This window comes from Spea bombifrons, chromosome 1 (genome assembly GCF_027358695.1).
Source record: "Spea bombifrons isolate aSpeBom1 chromosome 1, aSpeBom1.2.pri, whole genome shotgun sequence".
NCBI classification, from domain to species: domain Eukaryota; kingdom Metazoa; phylum Chordata; class Amphibia; order Anura; family Pelobatidae; genus Spea; species Spea bombifrons.
In genome coordinates this window covers 49,298,912-49,315,973 of record NC_071087.1, presented here as the reverse complement: position 1 = coordinate 49,315,973, position 17,062 = coordinate 49,298,912, and the positions used below count along the sequence as shown (strand labels likewise).

The following is a 17,062-nucleotide window of genomic DNA, read 5'->3' as shown; positions in this document are numbered from 1 at the left end:
CTGTTTTCCAAAGAACCATCCAAGGTGTACTCCCAATTGCAGTGCAACAACACAGTAACATCAGAGCCACCACCAGCAGAAACTGAGTGGTACTGGAAGGACATATGAGAGAAAGAAAAAAACACATAATACCAACGCAAAGTGGCTGCAGGACCTGAGAGCAGACTACAGCAATCTCCCAAAACACTTGGTCCAGACATGAGCCATACCTACTGACTGAAGAAACTGACAGCAGTACATCAACACCTGGCAGCACATATGAACCACCTGCTAGCAACAGGCTCCCACGCAGACTGGCTAACACAAGGAAGGACAGTGCTGATCATGAAAGATCCTCGTAAGGGTTAAACACCCTCTAACTACCAGCCAATAACCTACCTCCCCACAACAAAGTAAAATCAGGCATGATAGCCACCATGTTACAGGATCATACGGGCCAGTAGATGAGCACAGCTCAGAAGGGCACCGGAAACAACACCAGAGGCCGGAGAAGTACCAGGGCCTGAAAGAAGAACTAGAGAAGATGTGGAGAATGAAGGCTTAAGTGGTCCTAGTGGTCAAAGGACTAGACTGTGACTGGAGAGGAGAAAATAAATATTGTAATGAGAAAAGATATCCTTAAACTACTATATATATATATATATATACTATATATGTAGTAGTATAAGGATATCTTATCTCATTACAATATTTCTTTTATCTTATATCATTTTTTATATTAGCATTCAGCAATAAATAGATCTTTTATTAGACCCATATTGTGGACAGTCACTGTATTGACATACTGTGCACTCATGATCATTTAAGCATCAGTCCCACTGAATTGAGGATCACACAGACTGGACCAGTTGGTGACCAGGAACCACAGGCTCATTTATATCCTCCTGAGTGTAAGTACATTTCCACGCTTTGCGTCTTCTACACTTAAATATAGTAACACACTATTGGATCCTTTTTGTGTTTCTTCCTTTGGATATATATTCTCTGTGCAGACCTTCATGTGACCCCTGCTACGCATTGAACCACAAAGGAACACTGTGAGTGCAAATCTGCAACACGCAGGGCTGACAATACCTAATTATACATCTACACTATATATTTTTTTCTTCTTCCCAATATAACTCTGGATTTTCATCATATGGAACACACGAGCGCCCCTTAGTGTACCTTGACTGAAATACCTCAACACCTGGAGAGTGTTCTTTAAGGGCTGCAGCTGTATCTTCCACATATAAAAGGAAAGTCCCAATTCATTATTATATTCTTCTTACGTATCCTTCTCCCCCGTACTGGTTCTCACACTCTATTTAAGCACACCATCATTTGAACATGACAGCCTACCTGAGTATTGTTGTAGACCATGTCCATCCCATTATGGCGCAAGTGTACCCATTTTCTGATGGCTACTTCCAGCAGGATAATGCACCATGTCACAAAGCTCATATAATCTCAAACTGGTTTCTTGAACATGGCAATGAATTCACATCATGGATGTGCAGGTGAAAAATCTGCAGCAACTGCGTGATGCCATCATGTCCATATAGACCAAAATCTCTGAGGAATGTTTCCAGCACCTTGTAGAAAGCATGCCACAAAGAATGAAGGCAGTTCTGAAGGCAAAAGGGGGTCCAACCAGTTACTAGCAAGGTGTACCTAATACAGTGGCCAGTGACTGTATGTACTTGTAATTCCTTCTTCTGCGATATCATATTATTATCATGCCAAGAGGTTAATAGATTTGTATATTTTCCTCTCTTTATCCTGAATCAGCTTTGCAACCAAATTTACCATAACCTAGAGCTTCTCCTATTTGCAGTTGCTTTATATTGTTCATATGATTGTATTACTGGCTACTGAGATAATAAGTTATACTAGATTAAAGCATTTTATTCAAGATCCTTTCTTCTCCTCAGGGTGGTTATTTTGAGTCAGATGCTTCTAGCTCCCTCGCAGCATTTGTTCTTATTGCCCTTTCTGAAGTTGAAAGCAAATGTAATAATTCGGTAAGTAAGAGACGTACGCACTTTTTTCACTTTTTTCTTGAATTAACCTCCAAAATGGCCTCTTGGTGCCAAAAACTAGTTATGATCATTAGGACAATTGTCATAACAAATACAGAACACATTGATACCCCCTTTAAGCATGTTTGTGCAATCACAACATCTTGAGTTACTTGTAAGAGCCTGCATGAAAACAAGATCTTCAGTGTTAGCCATGTGTTACGTAAGGACATGTATCTTCTTTATTTTCCAGGATATTATGAAAGCAATTAAAAAGGCTGAGAGATATTTGGAAGTTCAGTTACCAAACCTGAAAGACACATACAGTGTTGTCATATCTTCATATGCACTTGCTTTAGTCAGCAATACAAAAGATTCCAACAAGATTGACCAGTTTGCAGATAAAGGTAGTTTTTAAACGAAAAGTACACCTTTGTATTTTTCTCTTTTAAATGGATATGCTCAAATGGTGTGTGTCATAGTCACATAGATATTCTACCACCCGTATGCCTATAATACTTGATTCTTTATATTTAAGACAAAACTTTTTGGCCAGTTAACAATGATCCTGCCTCTTTGTATACGGTGGAAGCCACTGGCTATGCTCTTCTTCAGAAGCTGAAACTCAAGAAGTATGAGGAAAGTCATCAAATCGCTAAGTGGCTAGTGGAGCAAAGACATTTTGGAGGAGGATATCAATCTACCCAGGTAATAGACAGTGACTGTCTAATATAAATGTGACTTATGTAAGTTACTCGATAACTATAAATTTTCTTTAATGTAATGAGTAATCTGGGCATAAATTGTACCTATTATATAGGAATCAACAGAACGTGATCACCCCAGTCACTGAGAAAGACCAATAAAATAATGTCCACTACCATTAGTTAGGACACAGAGGAAGCTAGAAACAATATGAAATGTTGACTTCATCAATGATTTTGGCACACAGTTTGGGAAGTAGTTTTTTAGTATTAGTTGACCAGCAAGATAAAAAATCATGTCATATTGATTTTGAATATAATGGGTAACATTTTTTAACTTTATGGATTAATTCTAATTAATTCGAATTAATTTTAGTGCATAGTGGATATATGTATATATGAATGAATGTATGGCCCCTGTCAAGTGTCCCTCATTAGAACGGACAGACCCTCTTTTGGCACCAAACCCCTATGAATTCCCACCGATCTTTTAAAAAAGCTTAGAATATGTGCAGTGTATCTGAATGCATCACAGTGTAGCGTATACATCACAATAATGTGTATAGAAATAGCAGATAATGGGTTTATAAATTACACTGTGTAAATAAAATGGATTCTTTTTCTTCTAAATGCCTTTTGGTCACAAAGTAACAAAACCCAGCCCTTAGCCACATCTCTTACCGTAACTCCTAAAACAGAAGTGTCCCTCTTTGGCCATTTCAGATGTTGTGTGATATGGCATAGCTGTTCACTCATCTAATTGAATTTTTAGCATATTCTGTGAGGTTTTCAGAATTATTGTTTTTGAGGAGAGAGGCGATCAGTTCTACTAATGCTGTATACAATAGTGTGTTTATTCTGAGAATGCTTTAACTCTGTGGTTTTTACGTGACACTAGCAGAATAGTTGTAAAGCCTTAGTCTCTTACATTTTTTATCTTTTGTGTTCAAGGCCACGGTTGTTGCCATGCAGGCACTGGCACAATACAAAATTGATATCAAAACCGAAGAAAATGTCAACTTAAATGTTAAGCTTTTCATAGAGGGAAGGTCAAATCCTGTGTCATTTACTATTACAAACGAAAATGCGTATTTGGAAAGGACAGTCAAGGTGAGTTGGAAGTACTATAGAAACTTTACATAAAACGAATAACTTTGATTATGATGAGACATGCTTTCCTCTGTATGTTTAAACACATACCCCAAATGGAATTGTTTTTTGTCACATGGGTGTTAAAATGAAGCATACTAATACTAATATTTAATTTTAGGCATCAGCAAATAAAGAACTGAAAATAAATTCAACAGGAACTGGCAAAGGAACCATAACAGTAAGATAATACTCGTCTATACAATAAATAAAACACCAGTCTAAAGGCAACATACCCGAAAGATGTATACTGATCAGCCATAACATTATGACCACTGAGAGGTGAAGTGAATAACACTGATAATCTTGTTATCATGGCACTGATATATATATATGGGTGGGATATATTCGGCAGCAAGGGAACATTTCATCCTCAAAGTTGATGTGTTAAAAGCAGGGAAATGGGGAAGTGTAAGGATCTGAGCAACTCTGACAAGGGCCAAATTGTGATGGCTAGACGACTGGGTCAGAGAATCTCCAAAACTGCAGCTCTTGTGGGGTGTTCCCCGTCTGCAGTGGTCAGTATCAAAAGTGGTCCAAGGAAGTAAAAGCAGTGAACCCATGACAGGATCATGGGTGGTCAAGGCTCATTGATGCACGTGTGTGGGGGGGTGAAGGTTGGCTCATGTGGTCAAATCCAACAGCGAGCTACTGTAGCTCAAATTGCTGAAAAAGTTAATACTGGTTCTGATAGAAAGGTGTCAGAACACACAGTGCACCCTAGTTTGTTCTGTATGGGGCTGTGTAGCCGCAGACCAGTCATGGTGCCCATGCTGACCCCTGTCCACCACCAAAAGTGCCCACAATAAGCATGTGAGCATAGGAAGTGGACCATGGAGTTATGGAAGAAGGTGGCCTGGTGTAAAGAATCACATTTTCTTTTACATCACGTGGATGGCCAGGTGTGCGTGTGGGCTGTTTACCTGGAGAACACATGGCACCAGGATGCAGCCATGGAAGCCCCACCACACAATTTACAGGAATTAAATGATCTGCTGCTAACATATTGATAAGTGTAAGAACTAAAGAATGTAAAAAACCAGTGTCAAAAAGTGTATACAAGAAGAAACAATAAAAAGATACTTTCCTTTCTCTTTTAAACTGGATACACAGCTGCAAACCCGTAATAACACTCTCCTGGTGTTACAAAGGTAATTTTGATCCACTAGGGGGCGCTCGTGTTTTTGGTCGTTTTTTTCAATTTCAAAAATAAACAGAGAAATAACTATGATAGTATAGTATGTCAAGCTTGGTCTTTAAATGAAAAAGACTCCTGAGGAAGCCGAATCTTGGCGAAACGCGTTGCGAAGGATGGATAGAGCTCCCGTCCTCATACTTTGGACTTTTTTTTATATTTTTTATATATTATATTTCATTTGATTGATACGTAGTGTATCTTACCGAGCTGGGCATGTGCCCAGAATAAATTTCTATTTTACTTATTTATATATGTTCATTGGTGGATCAGTTCATATACAAACCTTCACTTACAAGCACGTGGCCGGGAAGGACTGAGGAAACCCAACTTCTATGCGCCAGACACATCAGTTATAACTGTAAGTGTACATCTGTTCTGGGGAGCCAGAACTTTTTTGAGTTACCACACCATTGTGTTCTTTATGTTGTCGTTTTTCTCCATATATACTCCACATACGGATCGTGGTGGGTTTATATACAAGGCCTGATCATCTCATTCAGATTGTGAGTGCATATACACCATTTTTTATTTAAAGACCAAGCTTGACATACTATACTATCATAGTTATTTCTCTGTTTATTTTTCAAATTGAAAAAAACGACCAAAAACACGAGCGCCCCCTAGTGGATCAAAGCTAACATATTGATGCCAGATACCACAAGACACCTTCAGACAGGTCAACGCGGTTTTGGTGGCAAAAGGGTGACATACACGATATCAGGCAGGTGGTCATAGTGTTATGGCTGATGGGTGTTTATTTATGGAAGTATTGAGGCACATCTCATCCTGCTTTTAAAGTGAAACTTTATAGATAATCCTCAATCCTAATTTTAACACCTACATTCATTGGCCCCTTTATCAGATGCAGTCTAAGTATTGTGGTTGTTCTGCTTGACTGATGTTATTCATTATGACATCTGATGATGGAAAGGTAGAGAGTCCAAAACTGAGGGGGCGGGAGCAGGAGGGTGAGAGTTAATCCTTCTCCTACAGACTGTGATCTTCTACTCCCGTAGCCCATCTGCTGTGAGTTTTGGATGTTTTTATTTATTGCACAGTTCTCTACTCTAGAGAACTTATTATGTGGCAAATCACCTGCTCATAAGTTGGAATCAACACTAACAGTAATAACACTGCCAAAGATTCGATTTGATCACACACCTTCCCCACTCTAAGGTTAGGCCAAACAAGAACTAAAGCTTCTGACCCACGTCTACATGGTATGATTCACAGTTTGGCTATCATGCAGCGGTGTTAATAAACACAATGGCCACTGTGTGTATAGACAACACATTGGTCAAATTGTTTTTCATTACACTTTCATTAAATTAAAAAGGGGTAATATAATATGTCTGTAAAGTTGACGACGCAGCCTCAGAGACACAGAGCAGTTATCAGCACAGCGGTAGATATCTCGCTTGGGCTCTTAATGTCATTCTAAAACTGGCACATCAGTTGGTATATAAAAAGACGTAAGTAGTCAATCTTTAACTCTTCGAATTGAACATTAATACTATCAAAGAGTTTCTTTTCTTCTGTTTAGCAATAAACATTTTAGCGAGGTGGATTTGTCATAAACCTTAAAGCCAATAAAAGTTTGCCAGTTGGCATGCCAAATCTGTAAATGAAATTGTGTTCTATGTCTGTTACCGCACATTGCTGTTATGTACCTGATTATATACAACTCATGTATTGTAGGTAATGACTGTTTATTATTCCTTTCTGAGTGATGAAGAGCAATGCAATGGCTTTAATCTCCATGCACAGGTGGAAGGTGAGCAAGGAGAATATTCATCCTGGTAATCTGGACTATCTTTAGTCCAATGTTAACACTTTCAGATGAACCCAACAAAGTTTATTTACTCTCAAGTCCCTTTGTGCACAATTTATTATGGGGGCAAGCTCAGTGATCATCTGACTATATTAGCTATTCATTTTCTCGCAAGCTGATTCTGTATAGAAAATGTTTGCGTTGACTCTCATGAAGTCTCCATACATTTAAAATGCATTATGCAGGGCAAGCTGAAGGCTTTCTACAGATAAAGGTCATTAGTAAATAGTGTTATACAGGCAAGAGCTTGCACTTTCTGGCCCTGGGGGCAGGTACAGTTGATCATACTCATTAGCATACAACACCATGTTTAACTCACTTGGAGATTCCAGATGTGGTAGACCTGAGACAAACTACACTAGGACCCCTTGTCATCTGATATCCTGGCAAATCTGATCTAAACTTCCTTGCAAACTTCCCTGGGTCATTATACTGCATGGTAAACTCACCAATTTCACTCTACTGACTTAAGCATACCCCACATTTCAGATGTCCTAATAGGGAGACTCATGTTGGGGAGTGTGATTAGAAACCGCTTGCCCACTATACGCAAATGACCCACCTTCTGGCGTTAAGCTGCAAAGTCTGGTGAGGTAAGACTCTTCTTATGAGATCTCAGAGGATCTTTCCAACCGGCCCATGGTTGCCACTACTTGCATTACTTGGGGTTTCATAGAAACTAGGACACTTGGGAGGTATGCTTACACTGGTGCATATTCATATTACATTTTACCAGAAACCTATACTCAAGGTGAATTTTAAGTTCTATATATATGTATACCAACATAATGCATTTCAATAAACCAAAGTAACTGATTACCTATATATATTTTTATCTTTTTTTCCATAGAAATAAAGGAGGGGACCTATAGACTTATTATACGAGCAAGGTAATGTAGCCCTTCACTTTTAACCTTGTTCTTCTTTATTCAGAAGATAGTTTTTAAAACCATTAGCTGTATGTTTTGAGTCGCTGTCATGCTGCAGAATAAATGTTGGAGGTATGGCTTTTTGTATACCATGTATACTAGTTTTGACCAAACTTCTCTGGATAGTAGATGGGTATACCAGGGTCCCACTGGTTTCTGCCAATGCTGAGCAAATGGCAGTGCTGCACATCTTCCGATTGTGAAGAGAACTAAGCGTGTCTTTCACCCGCTGCCCTAAGTTTCCTTGGCCGACTACTGCATTGTGCTTCTTTAAAAGAGCTTGGGCAGAACATCTGGAACATCTGTCTGCCTTGAAATTTCAGCCTGGGAGAGACCTTGCTGATGCAGTATAACAACCTTGTGTTTTGTTGCTGTGCTCAGTCTTAACATGGTCTATGACTTTTGCTATTAAACTGTCTACAGCAACTTCACATTGTTTAATTATAAAGTTACGATCTAAGTGTAAGCCTGCAAAATTGCTGACTGTGTGCAAGTGTACCTAGAAGAATGGATGCAGTTCTTCTGCTCTCTCTTACATTACACTAAATGATAAAACTAAACTATCAACATTTTTTAAAGCATTCTTACTTCACAGCTTTTTTTTACATCTACCTAAAACTATGTGTGTGTATATATATATTAGACTTGTGCATTCATATTCGGGTGAACATGAAAACGAACGCAAAGGGTGCGCTTTTGTTGTTCAGCCCGAATAACGAACATACGAACATGGCGGCAGCAAAATGTTTACGAAGAATCTTCGTGTTCCTCTTCGTCTGCTAATCTCCCTGGTCCCTTCCCCATCTAGCCTACCTTATCTATGCAGCATCACAGGAGTTGTAGGAAGCGGAAATCCGCAGGTTCGTCAGGGCCGCGCGAACGACTTACTTGGTCGCCTGCAGGGGCCTCCTCTGGCATCCACTGTTTGGTGCACTTCATTGGTTGATGGCAGAGGAGGCCCCTGCCGGCGACCAATAGAGTTGCTTGTATGGACATTTAAATTCCTGTATATTTGAATATTTATTAAGGGAAAATGACATTTTGGGGCCCCATAATGACACTATGACATTTGGCTGGAACTTGGGCAAAGATTAGGCTCACCTGTCTGGAGATTGACAAAATTGCAATGCGCTGTGGAACCAGTACAAGATTCCAGGTATAGAACTGATATTTCTGAAAATGTCACTTTATTGACATCTAATAACTTGATTTTGGCATATTTTTTTCATCTTAGGTATACTGGCTCTGTGCCTGCTACCATGTCAATCATTGAAGTAACTATGCTGACAGGTTTTAAAGCAAACATCGATGATTTAAATAAGGTATTTGTATATATTTTTAATAGTTCTAATATTCATATATATATAGGTATATGTATTAAGCAAATTAATGGTGGGGCACTGGTGGGACAAGTTTTGGATTTAATGCAGGATTGTTTTGGACGAAAGGCATGAGACACTGCTCCTTATGTGTCTATAAAGGTGCATAAAGATTTTTTCAATTTCAATTTTTTGGACTCATTTCTAAAATGGCACTTAAGTGAATGCACTGCTTATCTGCTCAATTTACATTTGCTTCAATATATGATGGAGGGGAACTCGGCTCTCCGGTCCTGTTCTGCTGGGAGTATTGGCGGGTGAGATGCCTGGTACGCTGGGATCCTATTTTCTATGTATGCTCAGTCCAGACAAAAGCAAACAAGGGCATATTACAGAGGGCAAGAAATGATAAGGTGACAAACCATATCTTTCTCAGCATGTGTCTACATAGAAGTCTTAAACTGCGGTGCAAGTTTTGGACTCAGAACTGGATTGTTTTTGAACATATCCATATTGGCATGCGTGTAGTTTACAGAATTTTTTACACACTGTATGCTAACTGAATATATGTATTATTGATTGGTTCTTTGAGTCATTTATAGTGGGTATGCTCATATTGTGGTCCTTGGTCTCCAAGATAATTAAAAAGGATACACAAAGTGTAAAATCGAGGACATTTTTTAAAATCGGTATGTTTAACATAAAAAGTGTGCGCAAAAAAACTAAAGGATTACCTAGACCTTAAGGCTTTGAGTTAAACTGATTATATGTGTTAGGCTAGGTTTCCACTTGGGTTTTTGTCCTGCGTTTTTTTCTTGATGATAAACGCCAGGAAAAACGCCAAGAAAACTGCCACTGCATTTACCTGCGTTTTGGCGTTTTTTCTGGAGTTTTTTCTGGCGTTTTAGCCTTTCTGTGGAAATTGCTTTTTTTGACCTCAGGCAGTTTTTCCAGCCTTTACAAGTTAGAAGTTTCACCCAGCTAAAAGGGATTAGGATAAATGGCAAGTATCTGCCCTCTCCTGATGTCATTTACTTGGTAGACCCTTTTGTCTCTTTTCTGTGGTTTGTAAGGCATGCTTTATTTCAAATGTCTGCTCCTCTGGGAAGATTGGCCCCAAATGATGGTGCAAATTGTTTGCTGTTGCTTTTGGCACGCAGGATCCAGTTGATGCGTCGGGTATGTTTGTTTGTAATGGCATGTTTGTTCCAAATGGTGTAAAATTCAATATGAACCAGTCCAGGACTTTGTTTTGTGTGAAACTGTTTGTTTTCAGCCTATTTCTCGTAGGACACACAGATACTGGGTCCATCCTCTGCATTGTAACTGTGGAAAAAACGCCATAAAAAACGCCAAGGCAATAAACCCACATGGCTTTTTCATGGCGTTTTTTCTCTCCCATAGACTTCTATTGGAGAAAAACGCCAAGATTTCCTTGCAAAAAACGCCAGAGTGTCAACATGCTGCGATTTTGAAAAACTGCCACAGAGCCCAAAAAAGCAGAAAAACGCCAAAGAGGACTGAAAAAACGCCAAACAGAAAAACGCCAAGTAGAAATGGCATTTTGCGATTTCCTATTGAAGAACAACTAACATCTGGCTGCAGCGTTTTTTCACTAAAAAAAACGCCAGGTGGCGCTATTGGCGTTTTTATGGGCGTTTTTAGCAAAAAAAAACCAAGTGGAAACCTAGCCTTATGATGATCATGGATAATAGGGAGTAATGAGGTGGCCCATGCTGTCTAATGGTAAACATTTAGAATAGACAGGTTTTCTAATTTTATTGACATCCTTTTTGATTTTTGTATATTTTTTTCAGCTAAAAGGCAGCATTGAAAATTATATAATGGACTTTCAGGCAAATACAATCAATGGATCAATCATAATCTACTTAAAGGAGGTATGGTCTCATTCACTCTCAAACGATGCATGGCAATAGCGCATTGATGTCATATCTGAGACTTTTTTATTTTACAGGTTTCCAACACAGAGGATGTGGTCATTGGGTTTTTAATACAGCAAGAACTTAACGTTGGTCTTCTTCAACCGGCCGACATCACCATATATGAGTATTATGAACTTGGTAATGTATACTTATGTTTCTTGCATTAAATCTCACATAAATCATATTTTATTGATTAGAACACCCTTTTTTCAGCATTTCTTAACATTTTTCCTTGGTGTCACATAGGGACATATAGAAATCAGTTTGCAGATTCTATGAGTTTTCTTACTATTGGATAACTTGGGAACCATTGGGGTGCATTCAAACTAAACCTAGGCCATTACAAGGGAACTTCAGATAGTAAATTAGCTCACTCATACTCATGGTCTTACAGCTAATGTGTGTGGGACACCTTGTAATTTAAGCTTGCATTACATTAGAGGTACTTGTACTTTTAGAAATAACATCTGAGGCTAAAATGAAACATTTGTGAAGTTATTATTTTTTAAAAGGCCCATCATATCCCACCACTGCATGCATCTAGGTTACCTAAAGATATATATATCTGTATATTCTGTTTATGTCACCAACCTCCTGCCAGGTGTCACTGAGGTGCAGGTTTCCCTGGGGCTCTATTCTGTCCATACGCATTCAACTAATCTAATCAATGTAATTTTCTTGAACAGCCAGAAGATGCAGCACTTTCTACAATATACCTGATGAGAGTGATCAGCTAAGGAAATTGTGCAAAGGATCTGCATGTAAATGTGCCGTAGGTAAGTATAAGGTATAAAACTATTGCAAAGGCAGCTTTGTATACATTAGTGTAATATACAATATATGGGCAAAGGTAATGGGACACCTGACCATTAGACCAACAAGGACTTTTATGACATCCCATTCTAAATAAATAGACCTTAGACTTGTGCATTCAGATTTGTACAAATTGCAGATTTACAGAATTCCGGCAAATTTAACCACAAAAACGAGGCTCTCTCTCTCACACTCTCTTACTCTCTCTAAACGTTTCCCACCTTCTCTGCTGACCACTTCCACATCTTCTTGTTCATCATCTTTTATATTCTCTGTTTTATCTTCTTCTATCTGTGTCCGTATCTCTGCAGACATAACCTGGTGCCATAACTGTCACCAAAATAACGGCACTTCCTGTGACAGCCACATTCAAGTTCTTCCACACCAAACTCATCCAACCATGTCTTTATGGACCTTGCTTTGTGCAGTGCACTGGGGCACAGTCATGCTGGGATGGAAAAGTTAATTTCCCAAACTGTCCCACAAAGCTGGAAGCATAGCATTGTCCAAAATGGTTTGCTGAAGCATTAAGATTTCCCTTCACTGGAAGTAAGGGCTTAGCGAGCCATTATCATTCCTCCACTAAGCTTTACAGTTGGCAAAAGCACAATCAGGCAGGTAACGTTCTCTTGGCATCCACCCAACTCAGACTCGCTCATCAGACTGCCAAAGAGAAAAGTGTGATTCATTACTCCACAGAACACATTTCCACTGCTCAAAATTCAAGTAGCGACATGCTTTACACCACTCGATTCGATGCCTGACATTGTACTTGGTGATGTGAGGATTATCTAGATAGGGTTTCTTTGCTTTTAGAAAAAGGCCAGTAGTCAACTTTACAAAGTCTAAATTGTTCTTCTTCATGAATATTATTGACTATTGTTAATTGAGTGTCTCTGACCTGCTTTATTCTTATCTATCTTAATAGAGCAACCCCTGAATGCCAGATAAAATGTATTTAGAGAAACATCATGGCAGTTATAACTAGAATAATACAGAATGGCAAAATATTACCATACACTTAATATAAGGGAAACAGATCACTTTGAAGAGCTAACAATCCATTGTTAAAATTTACTATATACTGTAGCATGTCCTCTTTCTCTTTTGCTCTTAGGGAATTGTGGAGCCCTGACAAAAATCACCAGTGATATTACCACTGATCGTTTAAGTGAGAATGCATGTGCTATTGGAGTGGACAGTGGTATGCGTCTTATTTTTTATTAATGTTTACCTTAAGTGATATTTTTTTAGATTTACAATAGGAAAGCAAATTGGATAATGCCACACGTGTGATACATTGTGCCTGTGATTTGTAAACTCCAGAAAGTATAACAGTTAAAGACAAATGTATTTAAGGCCATTGTCCACAAACTTTTCTTGTTTTAGCTTGCATATGACTCCTTATGATAAAATATTAAACCTTCTGGCACCTTATGTTTTAGAGACAATTTGGAATAGCCTTAAAGTGGAAATGCCCACCACATTAAAAAGCTTGTTTTTTAACTAGCTCCGGTCTAAATGATGATCCATCTACGTTCTTCAATACATGCAGAGTGAAGGGTAATTGAATGAGGTGGACTAAATTATGAAATATTTTTATACTACAAAAGACATGCTTTAAGTTATAGGACCCTACATACACGAAAGAGTAATGTCAAATATTTTACAAACACTAAAGAATGTTTCCGTGTTGAACATTCCTCTGCCCTTTGCTTTAATGAGACAATTAAACTCAGTGAGAAATACTATAGCTAATGATGTATTCCTTAATGATAGATATTTAGAATAAATAAGTGGTGATTGCTATCATTTATGCATACTAATATATATACTATTTATTATGGTTTTTGCATCTAGAAGTCACTGGTACTGTTCAATAAGTATATAATCTGATTTACTCTACTTAAAAAAAAAAATCAAGCAGCAAAATGACCTATTGTTGTCCTTTAGTCTTTAAGGTGCTTATCACATCTTCAGAGAGGAAAGCCAGTTACGATTACCATAATGCTACCATCTTGGACGTCATCAAAGAAGGTAGGCCCACGATTAACACATTCAGTTCTGTTATTCCAGTTGTGAACCTTTGTTTTTTAGAATATGATCATTTATTTGTTTGCTTTGTAGTGAAAAATGTGAAATCGGTGCTGCATATTGTATTGTATTTTTATGTCCATTTTAATTTTTGATTTTCAACAGAACAAAGTTCTAGTCTGCCAATTTGGTGGCATTTTTGAAAAAGAACAAGTCTGCAGTCAAAATCTTTTTTTTTAAATTATGCAATTATAAATATGACCATGTCGATGACCTCAGGAAGATATGAAACAAATGAGCGTTATTGCAGAGATGCCTCCAGCAGTTCTAGTTCAACATCCATTCTACATATTGGGGTGTTTTAATGAATACAAAATGTCTGCTCCTGATGTTTCAGATGGGTCTTGGCTCCCAAATTATGAGGGAGAAGACCATGTGGAATCTCAATGTTTGAATCAGTAGCTGGGAACCATTTGGATGTCAAAATGTTGTCCATGTTATAAAAAGAGAACACATGTCTGCTCAATAAGGGGAGGTTTTCACTAACCCCTGAGTCTGCAGGAGAGTTGAACATTAGGTCCAAGATACTTTTTTTTTTTTTTTTTTTTTTAAATCAGTTTTTATTAGCCTCTGTTAAAAGGGCAGTACAAATAAAGGCATAAAACCATACAACAAAGAAGCGTCACAGTAACGGTCTTAAAAATGTGAACAAGAGCATAGCATTCCTTTACAATGTTACTGGATCATGAATGTCACACAATAACAAAGCATCCATGTGTACAATAGCCCAAACTTGGAAGACCTAGTATCAAGCCAAACAGAGGTTTTCCATTTTGTATAATATAAAGGAAAAGAAGAGAAAAAGAGGAAATCACAGGAAAAGGGGAAGAAGAACCCAAAGGCGGGAGACAAGAAAAGGGAGGTAGGAGAGACAGAGAGAAGGGGATGACAACTCCAGCAGGATACGTGGTCAGTTAGAGGTGGAGTAAGGACGACTGGGTAGTAATATCCGTATGTACAGCGAGCCACGGGCCCCACACAGCGTTAAATTTGGGCACCTCGTTCCTCAATTTGGCCGTAAGTTGCTCCATAACAATGAGATCCCATATAGCGGATTGTACGTCAGCTGCAGTCGGTGGAGGCCCCTTCCATTTCCGCGCTATTGCAAGCTTCACTGTGGCGCAGATGCGATGGATAAGGTTGTGGTTGTGGACCGATAGTCCCGGTTCCGCGGCGTCCATCACCAATAAGGCGACCTCCGGTGTACCGGTAAGCGTAAGATCTAGGGCTCGAGAGAGTTGGTGGAAAGAGGTCAGCCACAGTGAAGAAATCGATGCACACTCCCACCACGCATGTAAGTATGTACCTGGGACACCACATCCCCGAAAGCAGGTGTTGTCAGCGGACTGGAAGATATGGGACAGGCGCAGCGGAGAAAGATACCAATACGCTATAACCTTGAAAAGTCTCTCCTTGATTAGTGTGCAAGCCGTAAGTTTATGGATAGTGGAGGCCGCCGCGTCCCATGTTTCAGGTGAGTAGTCCTTGTTCAGGGCCAGGTGCCAACGGTGTCTGTATGAAGGTGGATCACAGTGTGTTGCCATGAGAAAGTGTTCGTAGTGTGTAGAAACAGCTTGACGTAAACGCTTGCCCTCGAGGAAGCGTTTCTCAAACTTAGTAGCTGCTACCAGACGACGTTTGGACAGACATGTAAGCAGGAAATGTCTAATCTGGAGATAGCGAAACATCTCGGAGGACGGGATCTGCAGCGATTCGCGCAGCATCGCAAACGACTTGACCTTCTGCTGATGAACCAGTTGGCCCAATCTCACTATGCCCCTGTCTGTCCACCACTGGAAGGACCGCGGATCCAGTCCTGCCGGGAAAGCTGGATTGTAAAATAAGGGAGTCAAAGGGGATGCTGCATCCGAGAGGCGCAGGGCAGAGCGACACTTCCCCCAGACAATGAGAGAAGACCGCATCGCTGATAACGAGGAAACGGTAGGGAGATCCGAGACATCCATCCACAGAATGTGCTGAAGTTGACGATGCGGAACAAAACTCCGTTCAATGTCTACCCAAGGGAGAGTGCCTTCCGGAAGAGACCAGGATTCCAGTTGTGAAACCCTGGCCGCTAGATAATAAAGATAAAAATTGGGTACACCAAGTCCCCCCTTACGCTTGGGCATAAACAACGTACGGCGATTAATCCTGGCCCTTTTAGAGTTCCATATGAACCGAAATACGAAGGATTGGAAAGAGTCCAACTCAGATTTGCGGATGGGGATAGGTAAGGTGCGAAATAAATAGAGCAGCTTGGGCAAGACGGTCATTTTGATGGCACAGATCTTCCCAAGCCAGGAGATTGGATATGCAGACCACTGTGAAATCTCCGTGCGTAACGAGGTCAATAAAGGCGGGTAATTTGCTTGGTATAGCGTCGCAGGGGAACTGGTGAGCTTGATCCCTAAGTATGTGAGCGACGTGGGTCTCCACGTGAACTTGAAGTTAGCAGTGATGGAGTGTAAGACGCGGTCCCCCAGGTTGATATTTAAGGCCTCACATTTAGCATCATTGATCTTGTAGCCTGAGATCGCCGAGAACTTGCGTAATGTAGAATACAAATTAGGTAACGAAACGAGCGGATCAGACACTGTGAGGAGGATATCATCCGCGAACAGGCTCAATTTGTATTGCTGGCCATGTAACTCCACACCGTGCACATCAGGGTTAGACCGTATTGCAATAGCCAGGGGCTCGAGGCAGATGGCAAACAAAAGGGGCGAGAGTGGACAGCCCTGTCTAGTGCCATTAAGAACCTGGAACGGTAGCGACTCGCATCCCATGAGGGCAATCGTTGCCATTGGAGAGTTGTACAATGCCTGGATCCCCCTAAGAAAGCGACCCCCAAATCCAAACGACTGCAGCACCTCCCACATATAATGCCAATCAATGCGATCGAACGCCTTTTCGGCATCCAACGCAAGGAGCATCGTCGGTTGGTTAGTCGAAAGCGCCACCTCGATCAAATCCAGTGTTCTCCTGATGTTATCTGGAGCCTCCCTTTGGGGAATAAAGCCGACCTGGTCTGGATGGATTAAGGTCGAGATAATAGAGCTCAGTCTCGTCGCCAATATTTTCG

The 17,062-nt window shown here is 39.9% G+C and overlaps 1 protein-coding gene across 1 annotated transcript in view; it reads left to right on the top strand.

Moving 5' to 3' along the window:
- Nucleotides 1–17,062, top strand: part of LOC128487022 (complement C3-like) — a 72,953-nt gene that overhangs the window by 49,753 nt on the left and 6,138 nt on the right. Inside the window, exons 27-39 of the mRNA XM_053461570.1 lie at nucleotides 1,914–2,003; nucleotides 2,254–2,407; nucleotides 2,539–2,708; nucleotides 3,656–3,814; nucleotides 3,975–4,034; nucleotides 6,750–6,825; nucleotides 7,733–7,772; nucleotides 9,046–9,133; nucleotides 10,948–11,028; nucleotides 11,106–11,211; nucleotides 11,760–11,849; nucleotides 13,004–13,090; nucleotides 13,840–13,923. Coding sequence (XP_053317545.1) covers nucleotides 1,914–2,003; nucleotides 2,254–2,407; nucleotides 2,539–2,708; nucleotides 3,656–3,814; nucleotides 3,975–4,034; nucleotides 6,750–6,825; nucleotides 7,733–7,772; nucleotides 9,046–9,133; nucleotides 10,948–11,028; nucleotides 11,106–11,211; nucleotides 11,760–11,849; nucleotides 13,004–13,090; nucleotides 13,840–13,923 — 1,285 coding nt within the window. The remainder of the gene's footprint in view (nucleotides 1–1,913; nucleotides 2,004–2,253; nucleotides 2,408–2,538; nucleotides 2,709–3,655; nucleotides 3,815–3,974; nucleotides 4,035–6,749; nucleotides 6,826–7,732; nucleotides 7,773–9,045; nucleotides 9,134–10,947; nucleotides 11,029–11,105; nucleotides 11,212–11,759; nucleotides 11,850–13,003; nucleotides 13,091–13,839; nucleotides 13,924–17,062) is intronic.